The 16,624-nt window shown below is 31.8% G+C and overlaps 2 protein-coding genes and 1 long non-coding RNA gene across 3 annotated transcripts; 1 reads left to right on the plus strand and 2 right to left on the minus strand.

Moving 5' to 3' along the window:
- Positions 1–333: 333 nt before the first annotated feature.
- Positions 334–1,626, minus strand: LOC11424828 (uncharacterized). The gene is made up of 4 exons (XR_005646224.1): positions 1,440–1,626; positions 962–1,105; positions 788–883; positions 334–583 (listed from the first exon to the last, which is right to left on the minus strand). It is a non-coding gene; the product is annotated as an uncharacterized lncRNA (long non-coding RNA).
- A 583-nt stretch (positions 1,627–2,209) lies between these two features.
- On the minus strand, positions 2,210–4,517 carry LOC112421688 (probable inactive poly [ADP-ribose] polymerase SRO1). The gene is made up of 2 exons (XM_024783151.2): positions 2,795–4,517; positions 2,210–2,624 (listed from the first exon to the last, which is right to left on the minus strand). Exons 1-2 carry the CDS (start codon positions 3,286–3,288, stop codon positions 2,363–2,365), a joined length of 756 nt encoding a protein of 251 aa, XP_024638919.1. The 5' UTR covers positions 3,289–4,517; the 3' UTR covers positions 2,210–2,362.
- Positions 4,518–11,154: 6,637 nt separating this feature from the next.
- Positions 11,155–15,555, plus strand: LOC11420551 (plastoglobulin-1, chloroplastic). Its single transcript, XM_003612786.4, has 3 exons — positions 11,155–11,811; positions 12,709–12,904; positions 15,008–15,555. The coding sequence occupies exons 1-3, from the start codon at positions 11,249–11,251 to the stop codon at positions 15,314–15,316; spliced, it is 1,068 nt and encodes a 355-aa protein (XP_003612834.1). The 5' UTR covers positions 11,155–11,248; the 3' UTR covers positions 15,317–15,555.
- Positions 15,556–16,624: the final 1,069 nt, after the last annotated feature.

Here is a 16,624-nt window from a genome sequence, read left to right on the forward strand (position 1 = left end):
CTTACTGAATTTACATTCACCCATGCAACAAAAAATTCCAAAAAATCAAAATTTGCAGAAGACGATAAACACTGCCTACATTCCTACTTAAATATTGTTCTACTAAATATCTAATCCTTGATTATTATACCCCATAATCTTGAATTATGTCGGCGAATTATGTAACTACGGGAAAACATAGTATGATTCATTCCCAACAAAAATCCAATGTATATCACTTCAACCAACAAACAATTTGCAAGTTCAATCCAACATTCCAAAGTGAAAATAATATAACGAATATCCAATCAACACAATTTAATACAAAACCATAAATTATGGAAGTTCATGGTACATATCACCAAACATTTCAAAATAAATTGTTCTGAAGTTCTAGTAGCAAACATGTGTTACCATTCCAGACCGACACTGAAAATTATGACGATAAAATGAAATAAAAACTAATTCTCATAGGAGGAAATAATATCACAACTTAATGTTGGCAATAGTTAACTCCAAGTGAAAGATCTCCTCCTCTTCCTCATCTGAATGCCTACTCTTGCTTAATGTTTGAACCGTTTGATCCCCCACCGCCTGATGCTCTCTACAAGAAGATAATTAAAAATTAGGAGGCATAATCAAATTGCAAGAGATAGTTTATATGATTCCATAATGCGAAAGTTAAGAATAACATATGTAACTTCAACTTCAACTTCAAGTGATTTTGATGGGAGGTATAAACAGAACACAAGGAAAAATATCATAGTTCAAACCCAAAATATATTCTTAGAATATATAAGTTCGGTACCTTGAAATGACTATAAGTTATTGCAGCTTTCATTATGTTATCTCCAACAATAAACCTCATCTTCCGCACAAATTCATCACGTGAAATCTTCTTTGTCTGCACAAGTACGCCTTGATACATTAGATATAGTTAATCAATTCAAAAATAGGCATTAATTGGAGCTACATTACATACCACCAATTTTTCATAATATCCAGTGATTTGATCCATAATATTGGACGGAACCATGTTTCTGATGGCATCTAAAAGCGTACGAAAAGATGTCCAAGGGGATTTTGGTATTCTTCGGTTATTTGAAGGAGTACTAAAATCTTTTCCCTGCGGCATCCCACAAACATAAATTGGTTGGATATAAAGATAATAAATAAAAATGTTACTGGATTAAAACCTAAAAGAAGAATCTCAAAAGTTGAAAGTCCCAAAATATTGAATGTGAGTGTGTTAAAACTAAAAGGAAAAAAAAAAATCAAATATGAGGGTGGAATGGTGCACACTAGAAAAAGCACGTTTAGATTTAAAAAAATTGGATCAAATTGTCTTTTGCATAGTAAACTATTAAAACATAACATGCAAAACTCATAAAAACACAACACAAGAAAAGGTATTACACTTCAAAGCAAAAACAAACTTTTATAATAAATAAATTTGGTACCTTGAGTTGAAGAATAGTTAATGCAGATATTATTATATTGTCTCCAGTAATCAACCTCAACTTCCCCTCAAATTCTTCACGGGAAATCTTCTTTGACTAAACAAGTACACCAGGATGTATTAGATATAGCTCATCATTTAAAATATAGGAATCAATTGGAGCTACATTGCATACCATCAATTGTGCATAATGATCATTGATTTGATACATAATATTGGGAGGTACCATGTTTCTGATAGCAGTTAAAAGCGTGGGAAAAGGTATCCCATGAGATCTCGGTGTTCTTTGGGTATTAACATGAACACAAGCATCTTTTCCCTGAGGCATTTCACAAACGGAAATTGTTTGGATAAAGATAATAAACAAAAATTTTATAAGATTAAACCCAGAAGAAGAATCTCAAAAGATGAAATCCTCAAAATATTGCATGTCAGTATGTTATATCTAGAAGGAAAAAAAAATCAAATATGAAGGTCGAAATGTGTATACTCGAGAAAGCCTTCTTAGATTAAAAAATATTTAATAATTGATATTACTATTGCCTTTTACATTGAAAAATAGGAAAATATAATATGTAAAACTCATGAAAAAACTTACAGTGTCCATTGCAAAATGCTCGTAACCATTTTTCTCACTCTTATTTGAAGAAACACATCTTGTAAAAAAAATATGTGTCGTGATCAAGAAGATTTTTCTATTGTTAAAATAAATATCAATCATACAGTTTAGAAGCATAAATAAATGATTATTTTATTAAATCAAAGTGAAGCAGTTAATATGTTGAAAAGAATTACATGTTAATTGGTTTGCCAATAATTAACTCTTTCATGATTCAATGACATTTATGTAATGCCGACATGTACACCATGTTTTCTTTTATAGATAACTATATGTCTAACACTCCCACACGAGGGGGGAAAATTCTAAAGGAACGTTACATCACCTTCAGCTTCCAAAGAGGATTTGAACCTAACAACGAATTCTGGATAGATATGCGTGTTTATATTTATATTCCAAACAACATAGTACTTTGGACATTGAATGTTATCCACCCCATTATCATACTCATAACCACTTGGACGAACTTGATCACTATTAGGACGAAGAAGCTCCATATTCTCCATTATGACACGGCATAAGACCAAATATTTAGTCCCATTTTCGTCAACATCACAAAAAAGTGAACTGTAAACATGGAAAAATTGAATCATGTAATAATTCCAACATAATAATAATAATAATAATAATAATAATAATAATAATAATGATGATGATGATGATGATGATGATGATGATCATGATGATGATGATGATGATGATGTATGAAGTTCAATGTTGATCATATAATAACTAACCAGACATAAGGGTGAGGAAGAGTTGCAAGATGAACACCAAAGCCATATAAGCATTTGGGTGGAGATAGTTCATAGTGACTAAATCCATGTTCCATCATTGTTGATAGTTCCTCTTTAGAAGAAGCAAACCACGCATACCGAACATTAGCATCCCCTTTAACTTCTTTTGTAATATCAACTTGCATCTTGAATAAATCAAGGCGTATTTGCATTGACTTTCCTGAGTTGCGGTAAACCTCAACTATGTCAGACTCGATAAAGCCCAAAAAAGTCATTCCTGTAAGAAACATCCTTTGTACAGAATCCACATCCAGATTTTCAAAAGCATATTCAGTATAAGCATCTAAATTTACATCTGGCTCTTGCTTAATATCTACAACAGTATTTTCACTGCCCACTTTATCGTTGCTATCATCTGCAACACATCGGGTAGCATGCTCTCGCTTCTTATTGAGTGCAGCTCCATCCAATGTCTTTGCTAGTTTTGTGTCCATTTCTATATTCTAAATGATAATCTGTATACACGTGGTCAAATATAAAAGCTCCAGTTCAAATGTAAATATAGCTCTAGCCTTTAGCAATAATAATATTTGGCAGTCCCCGGATGTTTAAAACATTTGAGAATATTGAACTAGTATCATGTGTTTATCATAATAATATAATGTTGAAATAATAATAAAGATAGAGAGTTAGTCAATAAGAGCATTCCCTATAAGGCAAAGCAAGTGATTTGAAACAACTCCACATGTAAATATTGCAACAATACAAACAAAACATAATAGAATATGACATTAAAACAAAGTTTGAAGGTTGCTTTAGCATCGTATTGTTGCATGTACTATAAATTTTCCAATTTCCCGAATGTGGATATTTATGCTCTACAATTTTACAAAAGAAGTCCAAGTAAACTCATAATCATAAAGATATTGATGTGGTCTTTGATGACACCAACTTCCCAACAAAACAAATACATCTCTACAACTTTTCCTATGATCCAAAAAATCCTTCAAAATAAACACCTAATGACATATCTGATTTTCATAAACTGTCAAAGCTTAACTCATTTCCAATATACGCATAAAAAAAAAGTTGTGTAGAAAAAGTTTCAAACTTGCCCATAAATGATTATAACCTAAAGAAAACTTTGACAAAAGCTAGTTTGGATTCTCAAAAAATCAATCATCAGTGAAAATTTTACCATCCAAGAGAGGATCAGGCATAGCATAGTAAGCAAACTAACATTTATTAAATGTTGAAACTAAAGAATAAAAGAAGAAAATCCATAACTAAAACATGAAGAAATTTAAATAATAATAAAAATAAACAAAATTAAGAAATGACTCTAAATTAACAATAGTAACACAAAAATAATTATGTCACCCGAACATTGCAAAAACTATACATGCTCTTCCCAGAGACAACTCTACTTCTAGTAAAGGAATTAAACAAAAATAAAAGAGCATTTGGCTTAACCAAAACCAACAATGAGTGACCTTTAAAAAAACATAGAAGGGAATAAGAGTGGCACTAATGGCCATTTTACAACTTTCTCAAGTGGGATGGTTTGAACCATGTCCCTTTAGGCTACAAAGTCAAGCTTTGAGCTGACACCTCTTGGACAACAAGGTCTAGTATTCACCAATCCCAATTAAATAAAGAGAAATGATATTTGTACAATTAATTTATGGCAACTTTTGAACAACTTTCTCTTTCATACTCACATGATGTTGTTATCCTCTGTATTCATTTTTCTCTCTCCATTGTTTTTAACCAAAAAGAAGAGAGAAACACAAAGTTGTCACCAAAGTTGTCGTGAAATAGATGTACAAATATCATTGCTCTTAAATAAATTGTATCACCAAACCACAACATTTCCCCCAAACCAAAATTAAAACTTTTAAAAGAAATAAATTCCAAAGAAAAAGCAGCCCTAAAAATTGATTTTTTTTAAAAAAAATCAAATACGAAAAACAAAAATTGACTTGATCCAATTAATTCAACTCATCAATTACAAACTCAATCAAGCACAAAAACCAGCAAAAATAAACCAAATTACAATGAGTCAAACTCAAAATAAAACAACAATAAAAATAAAGAAACAAAGAAAAAACAATGAAATTGTACCTAAGTGCAGCAACACACACACAACAAAAGAATCACCAAACAATTCACAAGTAGTTTGTTCTAACATTTGTGCATCTAATTGGGGTAGCAAGGGGTCCTATTTATAATAAGTTCATTTTTGAGATAGTGTTACATACATGTTTGCCAACTAAACATTAGCTAAGTATTCATTGTATTTATTTTCTTATTCAACAATTTACCAATCAATTTTGTCCTTATAGAATTCAATCGTTCCATTTCTAATTTAATTCTTAAAATGTTCATTAAATCATAAAAAAATTACATTTATTGTGAAATTCATATATGGATGTTTGTTAAAATTTCATATTTTATTTCTTTAAAGTAATATTATTTGTTATGGTAGTAAGATTTTAAATAATATTAAAATTTGAAGGTGACACTAACAATCATTGTGTGGACGATCATATTAAACTACTTATTTTGATTGTGTATACTTGCGCACGATCTTGGCGCAATAGTATAGGTTATTTTTTTACTCAAATCCACTGGAATATAATGACATATTCAATATTATTTATAAATTAGCTTGGTTTTTAATTATTTTTGAAATTTACTACCATGAAAATTGATATTAATTTAAGGTGTAAAAATCTGAATATCTTAACAAGCAACCATGCATTTCACATTAAAATAAATAAATTATGAATTAACAAAAAAAAATTCAAAAGATTAAATTAAAAATAGAAAAAGGTGTATTCTAGAAAGAAAAAAGAGACATGAAAATTGTGGAAGAGAAAAGTGATACAATACCAACAATCATACTCTCAGCAACATATAATTGGGAATATAATTTTATTTTACTTTAGATAAACATTATATGCAAAAGTGTGGAGGAAAAAATTAGGTTAAAATTAGAGATAACATTTTGCTTAAATTAAATCTAAGGTTAAATGTAATATAGTAAAGTCACGCGAAAAATAGGTTAAATTTAAGGTTAATATTGCGTCACGGGTTAACATTTAGAAATAAGAGATGACATTTTGCATAAATTAAATCTAGAGTTAATATAGTAAAGTCACACGAAAAAATTAGGTTAAATCTAGGGTTAATATTGCGCCACGGGTTAACATTTAGAAATAAGAGATGACATTTTGCATAAATTAAATCTAGGGTTAATATAGTAAAGTCACACATATATTTTTCACTAGAAGAAATCATGTTCAAGACCCGCAAAGCAACAAGAGAAAGATCAATCTCCTTAAAATTTGTTTTAACTTATTTTATTTCTTAAAGTTAACTCGTCTTGCTATACTTAACCTATTTTATTTCTTAAAGTTAACCCGAACGCAAAATTTTACCCTAGATTTAACCTAACTTCTTTGCTTAATTTTACTGTATTAACCCTATTTAATTAACCCATTTAATTTAATCAAAATGTTAATGTTAATTGTTAGGGAAATCAAAATAAACAAATCGCTCCTAATTTTTCTCTTTAATTTTACTAAACAAATTATATTAACCCTAGATTTAATTTATGCAAAATGGTATCTCTTATTTCTAAATGTTAACTCGTGACGCAATATTAACCCTAGATTTAACCTAATTTTTTTGTGTGACTTTACTATATTAACCCTAGATTTAATTTATGCAAAATGTCATCTCTTAATTCTAAATATTAACCCGTGAGACAATATTAACCTTAGATTTAACCTATTTTTTCGCTTGACTTTACTATATTAACCTTAGATTTAATTTATGCAAAATCTCATCTCTAATTTTAACCTAATTTTTCCGTCAACACTTTTGCATTTAATGTTTATCTAAGGTAAAATAATAACCTTAGATAATCACGGCATAAAAAAAAATGCTTCGAAAGAAAATATGTTAAAACGACGGAACATTTTGATTCATCATAAAATATGTATGGGCTGATTTAGAGATCATATAATCAGTTTATGAGATTAGGAATTGACATAATATTTAGGATGAAAATAATTGGAACCAAAAAGGAACCAATGATATGTGAATTATGATTACATATTATCCAAAATTATTAAAAAAAAAAAAAAAAAAAAAAGTGTTGTTTTTGTAGAGTTACCGAAAAAGGATTGATACCCATATTTACATCAGATGAAATCAAGCAAAGAAGTAACATCAGTGAGTGAAGATAATCTTGTCTAGGATTAGAGTTAAGGTGATCTGTTGAAAGTGTGGATCATGAACACCGAATCTTTATTTGGGAACGATTTAAACGTGCATATTTTTAGGTGGCTTCTAGAGAAAGACATCAAGCCTCGAACCTGACCAATTGTTACATATATTTGGGATTCCATTGACTACAAAATGGAAGCAAAGAACTCAAGGTAAATAGATGGTAAATGATAAAGCTACATAATATTTTTTCCATAGTGTTACATCAATTATATTCTCACTGCATAAGGAAAGACATCTTTCAGCTTATTATCAAACTTATACAAAATCATATCATCTAATGCTGACAAATTAGAAAATAATACATTTTATCTTTCAACATAATGTTCGTACACAGTTTCTTTCTAGTCCCAACTGACATTGTCTTGACAATCTCATGAAGAAGGCCGATGATTTCTTTAAAAAAAATTACTATTATAAATGTTGGAATTTAATTAATGCCATATTTTTGTATAAGAATACCATATTTTTGGTGTCTTTCAAAACGATAAGAATTTATATTATATGATATTATATTTGTTGCATTGTTTGCGTCATGGAAACATATATGTTTAGTTTTTTTTAATAAGAAAAAGATATGCATAGTTTGTTACAATATAAAGGTGCAATATATGTATATATATATATATATATATATATATATATATATATGGCATTTCAAATGAGAGGAGTGGTTATTATGAGAGATGAGAGGACTTAATAATAACCATTGGATCTAAACTAATCATGTTACTTCATCAATAGCTATGCAGTCAATTAAATGTTTTTTTTTTTCTATTTTCCATATTCATGACCCGTTTCTTATCAATTAATTGAATTTTTTAAAAAGGGTTAATTTAAGTTGGATTTGAACAATGTTAGAACTAAACTATAATTTCGCCCTTAACCAAATCAACTTGTGATTATTTGTTAGTTTTCTACGAAATTACTCTAACTAATTGAAATTTTTTCCCAAAGCTATCATAATCTTTCTTTTCTTTGACAAAATATTATTATGTTTTCTTTCTATTGAACCTAAATTGAGGGAGAGGAAAGAAAGGAACAAAAGAACGTTGAAGAGATCCTTTCTATAGGGAGAAAAATCAAGGAAGAACAATACATAGAAGAGGTAAAAAGAGTAGTCACTTATGGCTTATGCAATAGAGAGAACGGGATAAGGGAAATGGAGAAAGCAAATTTACTCTTAACACTCCTCTCATTTGATATGCCCTATATATATATATATAATTTTGTTAGGCATCTAGACCTTTTTTGAAGAAAAGACATCTACAATTTTACTTTTAATTAAAATCAAAATTTTATAAAAATAGTCATACGCATTACGCAACGCCAAAAAAAAATATAAGCAAGAGCGTAATAAAAAAACATATACACATAAAGTATTACTTTAAACACTAATGTGTGTGGTATATTTGTGAGGTTGAAGAAAGAAAATAAAAATATTTGGTATCATTAAATGACAGCGTGAATAAAAATATTTGTGAGGTTATGATGATTAAACAATATTGAAATCAAATATATATAAGTGATAAAAAGATAATAAAATTTCTTTAAAAAAAACATAAAATTAAATGGAACCTCCTTAAAAAATTAAATGGAACGGTTAAAAAAATAAAGTTAAATGGAAGAAAAAAAAAACATATTGAAATATAATATTAAAAAATAAAGAAAAGGTTCACAGCATGAGTTGAAAAGAGGTGTTTGTGAAATAAATTGTTGAGAAGTAGTTTTTTAAAGTAACATTCAACAGTTTCTGGTCAAAGCTCATTTCATTCAATTTTATGCGTTCAAAAAAAGTTCTTTTTTTAGTAAGTACTTAATTGATATTGTATTTGGCCTAACTTCTCCTTAAAAATGTAGAGAAGTTTGAAAAAAGTCGGGTCAAATGATACATTAATCTCCAACAACAGCAATGTAGAAGCAACTAAATTTGGGAGAAAAATTGAAAATTAGTAAAAAATATAAAAATTGGAAAATAATTAAAAGTTATTATTAAAAATATATAAATTAGAAAATAATTAAAAAAATTGGTTATGGGCAAAAATGAAAATTCATAGGCCGTTGTTAAAAAAAAACATTCAACCAATTAGTAGATTACCAAATTGCCCCTTATAGGGGCAAAATGGTAAAATCAAAGGACATGAATTTTTATATTAGTATTAGTATATAGATGACTTTCCTATGGCCTATTATGAGCGAATTTTACCATGTGATAGTGTAGTATTTCGACTCTCATGCTATGTTTTTTTTTTTGAGAAATGTTAGGGACACACTCCCTAACACACTCTTTTGACACACTCCAATCATATTATGCCACTTCATTCCATTTCTTTTTAGTAACCGGTTGTACCTGTTGCAATATAACACATTGTTTTTGTCTTTTTTAAATAAAATAAAAACATTAACAGCAACTCTATCACATCACGTCAAAATCGTACTTTCTAGATCTATTTATGGTGTCTTTCAGTTTAGCAAAAGTTTATACATAGTGTTATAAAAAAAAAATTAATTGCAACACCGTCGTGAGATTTGGCAAAGAAAGCAACAATTTTTTTCCTTCTGCTAGTGAATTGGGTGAAAGCAGCAATTTATTTTTATCATAGTTCCATTTCTCCCCATTCTTGTTCTCAATTTCAGTTCCCTTCTCCAACAGTTCTAATTCAATTTCTAACAACCACCCCTCCTCTCAATTTGTGTAATTGCAAAATGAAATAAAGAAAGAAAAGAGAATCATGTTGAATCTGGTGATGGTGAGCGAGGAAACAAGTATTGGAATCATGGATGTCGAATTGGGGATGATGACATTTTAGTGGTCTTCTTAGGTCGGTGCCGTTAATTTTCAAGGAGGATGATCTTGTTGATGTTTCTGGCACCACCATCGTCGACAAGGGTTTCCATGGTAGTCTCTTTCTCTGCAAAATAAAAGACACTAGTGGAAGAAGGTGGACAAAAGATAATGCTTTTTCCTTAAACCTGTGGAACCGGTGGCAGGTAAAATGCATAAAAAGAAGTGGTGATGTGGCTAATTTTTATTGGAGTGTGTTAAAGAGTGTGTTAGGGAGTGTGACCTTAGCATTTTTTTTTTTTTTTTGGTGAAAGGCAAAGATAAATGCACTATATTAGCGGTTGAATATAATGTACAAGAGTGAACACCAAAACATTAGCCACCAACACAAAAACTAACAACCTCTTAAATCAACTCCTTATAAAACTAAGTATAAGACCTCAAAAACATATGTGGTTTTGCTAACAAATCTCTAAAAGAAAAATCAGTCTCCAATTAAGCACATACATCATTCTGATAAACAAATAAAAAATACAACAAATGCTACATAATGCAGATTCCTTAACTGACACAAATTCCAAGTGCTGATTAATCCTTCAGAGATGAGAGATGGTCCTTTTAGGATCATGTTCCTTGTCACAAACAACTAACAGAGAACATGAAAAAACACACATTCTTCAGCCACAACCAACCGGACAGGGATCTTGAGATACAACCAATACTCCCGTGCTATTATTGAGAGATTGGTTTTGTACATGTTTAATCACTTGGTGTAGTGCCTCAACGAGTTGTAATCCCATAAGTTTATACAACGATAGGTCCTGCTCCCTTTTGGGGTGACCTTCGTCCTTCGTGGTGGTCGCCTTCTTTAGAAATTTTCATTGTTCTCGTGATATGCTCATATTTATTCGTTCGGTCATTATGATTTTAATTTTAATTTTTTTTTTCTGGTCAATTAATCTAGTGGCTACATTCACACACATTATATGTGAAGTAATGAATCCAGATTTCGAACTTCATCCATTGCACAAATTATTTATGGTAGCTACATATTTAATATGGACATTAATTCATCGTATTTTTTCAAGATCGGTTGTATTTCTCCCTTGCCAGCGAAATTCCAAAAGGTATCACGTTGTGGATTATAGTGCAGGGCCAACAAAAAAAAAACAAGATTTTTAAGCAAAAACTATAATTACTCCTATTTTTAGTTTGTTAGAAAATTAAAAATTATATTTGGATATTATTTATTTATTTTGGGTGATACACTTTCCACGAGTTCTTTTGATATTTTTAATTTCTCCAAATTTGGGTGATTCACTTTCCACAAGTTCCTTTCATTCTCCAAATTTTTCAGTTTCAACCGTTTCGCCATGTCTCTTCTCTCTTCCACACTACGTGTTCCTCTCATCTTCTCCCAAAACCCTAAACCTTCTTCTCTCTCTTCTCTCCCCTCTCGAATCTCTCCCTCTCCTCGCTCTCACAGATTCCCTTCTCTCCGCTTCATCTCCGCCACCGGCGACATCGGAGACGCCGATATACCATCCACCGATATCTCCGACGAATGGGGCGATAAATCCGAACCCGTACCCGAAGCCAAACCGTCTTTATCCTCTAAGGTTTCGAGTTCGGTTCCTTCGAAGAACGAGGATGAATGGGGAGAAGGAGCGAAAAATGACGCCGGGAGTTATAGCGATGCTGGAAATGGAACTCCGGCTTTTGCTTCCGAAGCTCCGGTGGAAGAAGGAGGGAATGATGAGCTTGAGGGTTTGAAACGTGCTCTTGTTGATACGGTTTATGGGACTGAGCTTGGGTTTCGAGCTGGGTCGGAGGTTCGAGCTGAAGTGTCTGAGTTCGTGGCTCAGTTGGAAGCTGCTAACCCTACTCCGGCTCCGGTTGAGGAACCAGAGCTTCTTAATGGAAATTGGGTGTTGCTGTAAGTTTGAATCATTTTGCAAGCTTTGAATTTCGTTGTGTTTAATATTACTGTTTTTTGATGAAGTGTTTGATGTTAGTATCAGTATTATAATAAGTGTTTAAATTTGATATAGTTATCATTAAATTCAAACATGTGAAACTTTCGAATGAGTCTTTTACAAATTTTAATCATAGGGTAGTGAAAGTTTGATTGACGTCATAGTTGGAAATCTCTGTGTAAATATACTATGAAGCACAAGCACGGATACCGGACACGTCACACTGATAATAAGTTGGAAATATGAAATATTTGTATTTGTATGTAATGTGTAGCCGTGTAATGTGTAGCCAAATGTGTCGTGTCGGACTCCGACCCGTGTCTGACAGCACACACGCCTTCAATGTGGAGTGTCAGTGCTACATAGATAACGAAAGTGTGAATTAATGATCTTTTTATGTTGGGAGTATTTAGGACTTAGGCCCTGTTTGTGTTAACATCTTATTTGCAGCTTATAGTACAAGTGTTTATCATGATAAACGCTTATGTATAAACTATTTATATAGTAAAAGATAAAATAAAGTTAAATTGTTTTCGTATAAGCTATAAGCTGTTTTCACAAGCTATCTTGGAGAACTTATGAAAATAAGTTGAAAACAACTTATTGACAATGTTTTAGGTTGTTTTCATATAAGTTCTCCCAAACAGTCTCACAAAACTTATGACAGTAGATAAGCTCAAATAAGTCAAAATAAGCCAATCCAAACAGGCCCTTACTTTGCATTGAAAACATAAGAGGATTTTGTATCTTAGAAACGAAGGTATTATTGCCACGGATGTAACTAACTCAAAATGTGTTGTATTAGTGAGTTTTAATCGAAGTGCTTATTGTTTCTATGATTGTCAAACTGATTTCAGGTACACAGCATCTTCTGAACTGTTGCCTCTTCTAGCAGCAGGAGCATTACCTTTGGTGAAGGTGGATAAAATCTTGCAAACAATTGATACCTATAGCTCCACTGTTGTGAACTCTGTGACATTGTCTAGCCCTTTTGCCTCATCATCTTTCAGTGCATCTGCCTCATTTGAAGTTCGAAGCCCTACAAGAATACAGGTATTCTCGTGAAAACCTTCACATTTCATTACTAAATTGAAAAAAGGCAAAAGGTTCTAGAAGTCATGTGAAAGAGGTAAAAAAAGAGCAAACCTCATAGGTGAAAGGCAGAATAGTTAACATATCTAACTACAACAATAACCAAAGCCTTTTCTCATTAGATAAGTATCAAGTTTTTAGATAGCCGTCACAATCCTTGATATTGTGGAGAGTTGTAGTGAAGTTACTGTGAAATATGGCTGATGCAGCTCCAATTGATGTTGTGTTGTGATTGCGGAGGCACAAAGAGCCATGATGTCGTGGCTACACTTGAAGTTGTGGGTTGTTTTTAAAAAAAACCTAGATGAGATGGGTTATACGAAACAAATCACACCTTAATGTCCTATCATATCTAAGAAAATAATTGACAATGCTGTTTTAATTTTCCATTTAAATTAACTACTCAGACAGTCAAGCATTAACATTTTAACATATTTGCTATAAAGAATTAACATGTTCAATTTACAAAAGCCTTAGTTGGTTGCTCCCAAGAGTGATTAAGACTCTCAATTGGTTTTTTCCTTTAGCTTCAGACTTAGTGACAGAACCCGTAAAATCAAGATAACAAAACTGTAATATTATTTATGGAAAAGATTGAGCACAAAGGCTCTACAATGGTGGAATAACAGAAAAGAAAGAGATAAACCAGAGTGTGAACACTCCTACCAGAGCACAATGCTTCTAACCAGAGGGAAACTCTCCTAACCAACTTCTGACAATATTTCTCAATGAGTTACACATTACCTTTCCCTCGCTTTTATAACAGAATGTTCATAATATTCAGAGAATATCCCCCACGAACTCTTACTGGACTAAGGCCCAAACACAGAGTCCTATCAACATGGCTGCTTGTGACGGAGGGATAATTGATAGGACTTGTGGGCCTGATCCAGGCTTCCATGTGGATACTGGTGTTGACCCCCATAGGTCAGCAATTTGGAAAGTGTATGTCAGGAAAAGGAAGGGGGGTGCAGGGAAGAATTAGTTACAATTGGTAAGGTGGTAGGAATATTCTCTAGGTGGTTAGATGAGATAGTGAGTGAGAGAATCGTTCATGCTTTTAGTGATTTGTTGGTTTGGAAAATTATCTCTGGTAGAGGAGCCATAGGCTCTGGATATTTTCCCTTGGTTATTTCCTTATCTTCTGTAAGAGCTATTTGCTCAGTTTTCCATTAATAAAATCTCTATTCCATTGATACTTGAATTCTCAGTTTCTATCACCTAGCAAGTTAAATGGTTGAGTTTTGTGGGTTTTTGTTCTTCCAATTGTTAATAAGCTGTTAAGAGCCTGTCTCGTCTGAACAACAACACATACATATTGCTCAAGGTACTACTGGTTTGCATCTTTCTGAAAGGAAGCAACTCAATCAGCAAGAGTTGCTGACCCTACTGACATACTACCTTAGTTCCTTAGTTGTGCCTTTGGGCATCTTTGACTACACCCAAAAGAAATAGAAAGGAGAAGGTATAGGATAGTTTATATAGCCGTGAAAAATCAATTTAATTTATATATGAACTTTTAAGTTCTAATAATTGTTCCTTCATATGCCCTTCTGTTTGTGTCGTGAAAACCGACAAATGGTTTTCTTAGTACTACCTTAGTTCCTTAGTTGTGCCTTTGGGCATCTTTGACTACACCCAAAAGAAATAGAAAGGAGAAGGTATAGGATAGTTTATATAGCGGTGAAAAATCAACTTAATTTATATATGAACTTTTAAGTTCTAATAATTGTTCCTTCATATGCCCTTCTGTTTGTGTCGTGAAAACCGACAAATGGTTTTCTTAGTATTAAGCAATAAGATGGCAACGTAATAAAGAATGTGCTTGCAATACTGTATGTATTGTATTTGTTTATACTTCCTGAGTTCACAGTATTGTTTTTGTACTTGAGTAGTTAAAGAAATAGTTGTTGACACTTGATGCTTCCAGTCACGTTGTATGTGATCTTTCGTTAAGTATGCTGCCCTTTGTTATAAGTTAATCATTAGTTTCCTCAGCTTGCTTAGAACTTTTTAGATTGCATATGACTAGAAACTCTTGCTAACACTTCTAAATGAAATCAGGTTACATTCAAAGAAGGATCACTACAGCCTCCAGAGATAAAGTCTAAAATTGACCTACCAGAAAACATAAACATTTTTGGCCAAAATCTTAGCCTGGGGCCTCTGCAACAATCTCTTGGTCCTCTGGAGAATGTGGTTGCAAATATATCACGTGTCATTTCAGGTCAGTCACCTCTTAAGATTCCCATACCTGGTGAGAGGACAAGCTCTTGGCTTCTTACCACATATCTTGACAAGGACTTGCGAATATCAAGGGGAGATGGCGGGCTGTTTGTCCTTGCAAGAGAAGGGAGTCCCATTCTTGATTAGTAGGAAGTAATAATCTTTTCTTTTTTACTTCTTCAAAAAAAATATATATCTTCTCTTTTTTTATATTCGGCCACCCCATTTCCCTCTGCCCACCCAAAATGTGAAAGGTATATTCAAAATGTATCATTTTTTATATTTTCATGCTGTTTTGTATTTAAAGGATGCAGAGCCTATGTGTTGTAAACCTGTAATTCTATTATATATAAAATGTTTGAATGATATGTTCACCCCCTTATTAACATAGGTGAAATAATAATATATATTGATCTGGGTTAAGGAGTATGAAATCAAATTTATGAAACCACTTTTAGGTGATTTATCTCAGCATGTTCCTGAGCAGCTAGGATTGATCTAGTGGTGAGAAAATTGTGTAGTATCGATGAGGTTGTAAATTCAATTTCGCTGCCTTTATTGTACCCCCGTAAAAATCTCAGCATGTTGATTGCTAGATTTAAATCCTAAGCAAAAGAGTTCTCCTTGTTCTTTATACACCTTTTTCGTTGAAATTTGGAGTGAATCTATGAAAGAGATATAAATGTTGTAGAGATATAGAGGATCTAAGTCTATTTCTTTCCACATATTTGAAGTTTGTTGGAGCTGTGAAACATGCATACATCAGAGTTATGCCTTATGACCTGTAATAAACCAAACTAACTCAAGTAAGTGGAACCTGAGTTAAAAATTGAGTTTGTTGATAAATTAGTTGAACATGAAAAGTAAGAACAAAAATGTTTGAAGTTAATGTTGTTTAGTAGAATGTAAATATTAATTAGGTTATATCTTAAGGTGTTGATGTAATTTTATTTTAAAATAAAGCAAACACCTCGCATTCATGGTTACAAGTCTTATGAAGATATCAAGGCCTAATTCAAACTTTTCTTGGCAAAAAAATTACCTTAAGTCACATTGAGCCATTTTTCAAAGAATATACCTGTTCACATGAGATGCTTTTTATATCGTCTGAAAGCTAAGAAAAATATGTACAACTATGATTGTTGGTAAATCCAACTCGACCTTTAGCAAAGTAACCAATTTGCTACAAGCTCGTGGCACCAATTTGCATTGTTGATCAGAACAATTGTTTGTGGTGATAATATCTTGAATTATAAATAGCCTTTTAAGAATGAAATTTGTATCATTTTAAAGTTAAAAACGATATCTACAAATATATTTTTTTACAGCTGTATCTTAATTTTTGTTACTCAAGTTTGGTTATTTAGTTGTACTTATCATGTATGTTTGGTACAGTGTTTGCAAAACAGTGTTTGATGGAAATCACGGCAAAAAACTCACGTTAGCGAATAAGCT

The sequence above is a fragment of the Medicago truncatula genome, chromosome 5, assembly GCF_003473485.1.
Source record: "Medicago truncatula cultivar Jemalong A17 chromosome 5, MtrunA17r5.0-ANR, whole genome shotgun sequence".
Taxonomy (NCBI): domain Eukaryota; kingdom Viridiplantae; phylum Streptophyta; class Magnoliopsida; order Fabales; family Fabaceae; genus Medicago; species Medicago truncatula.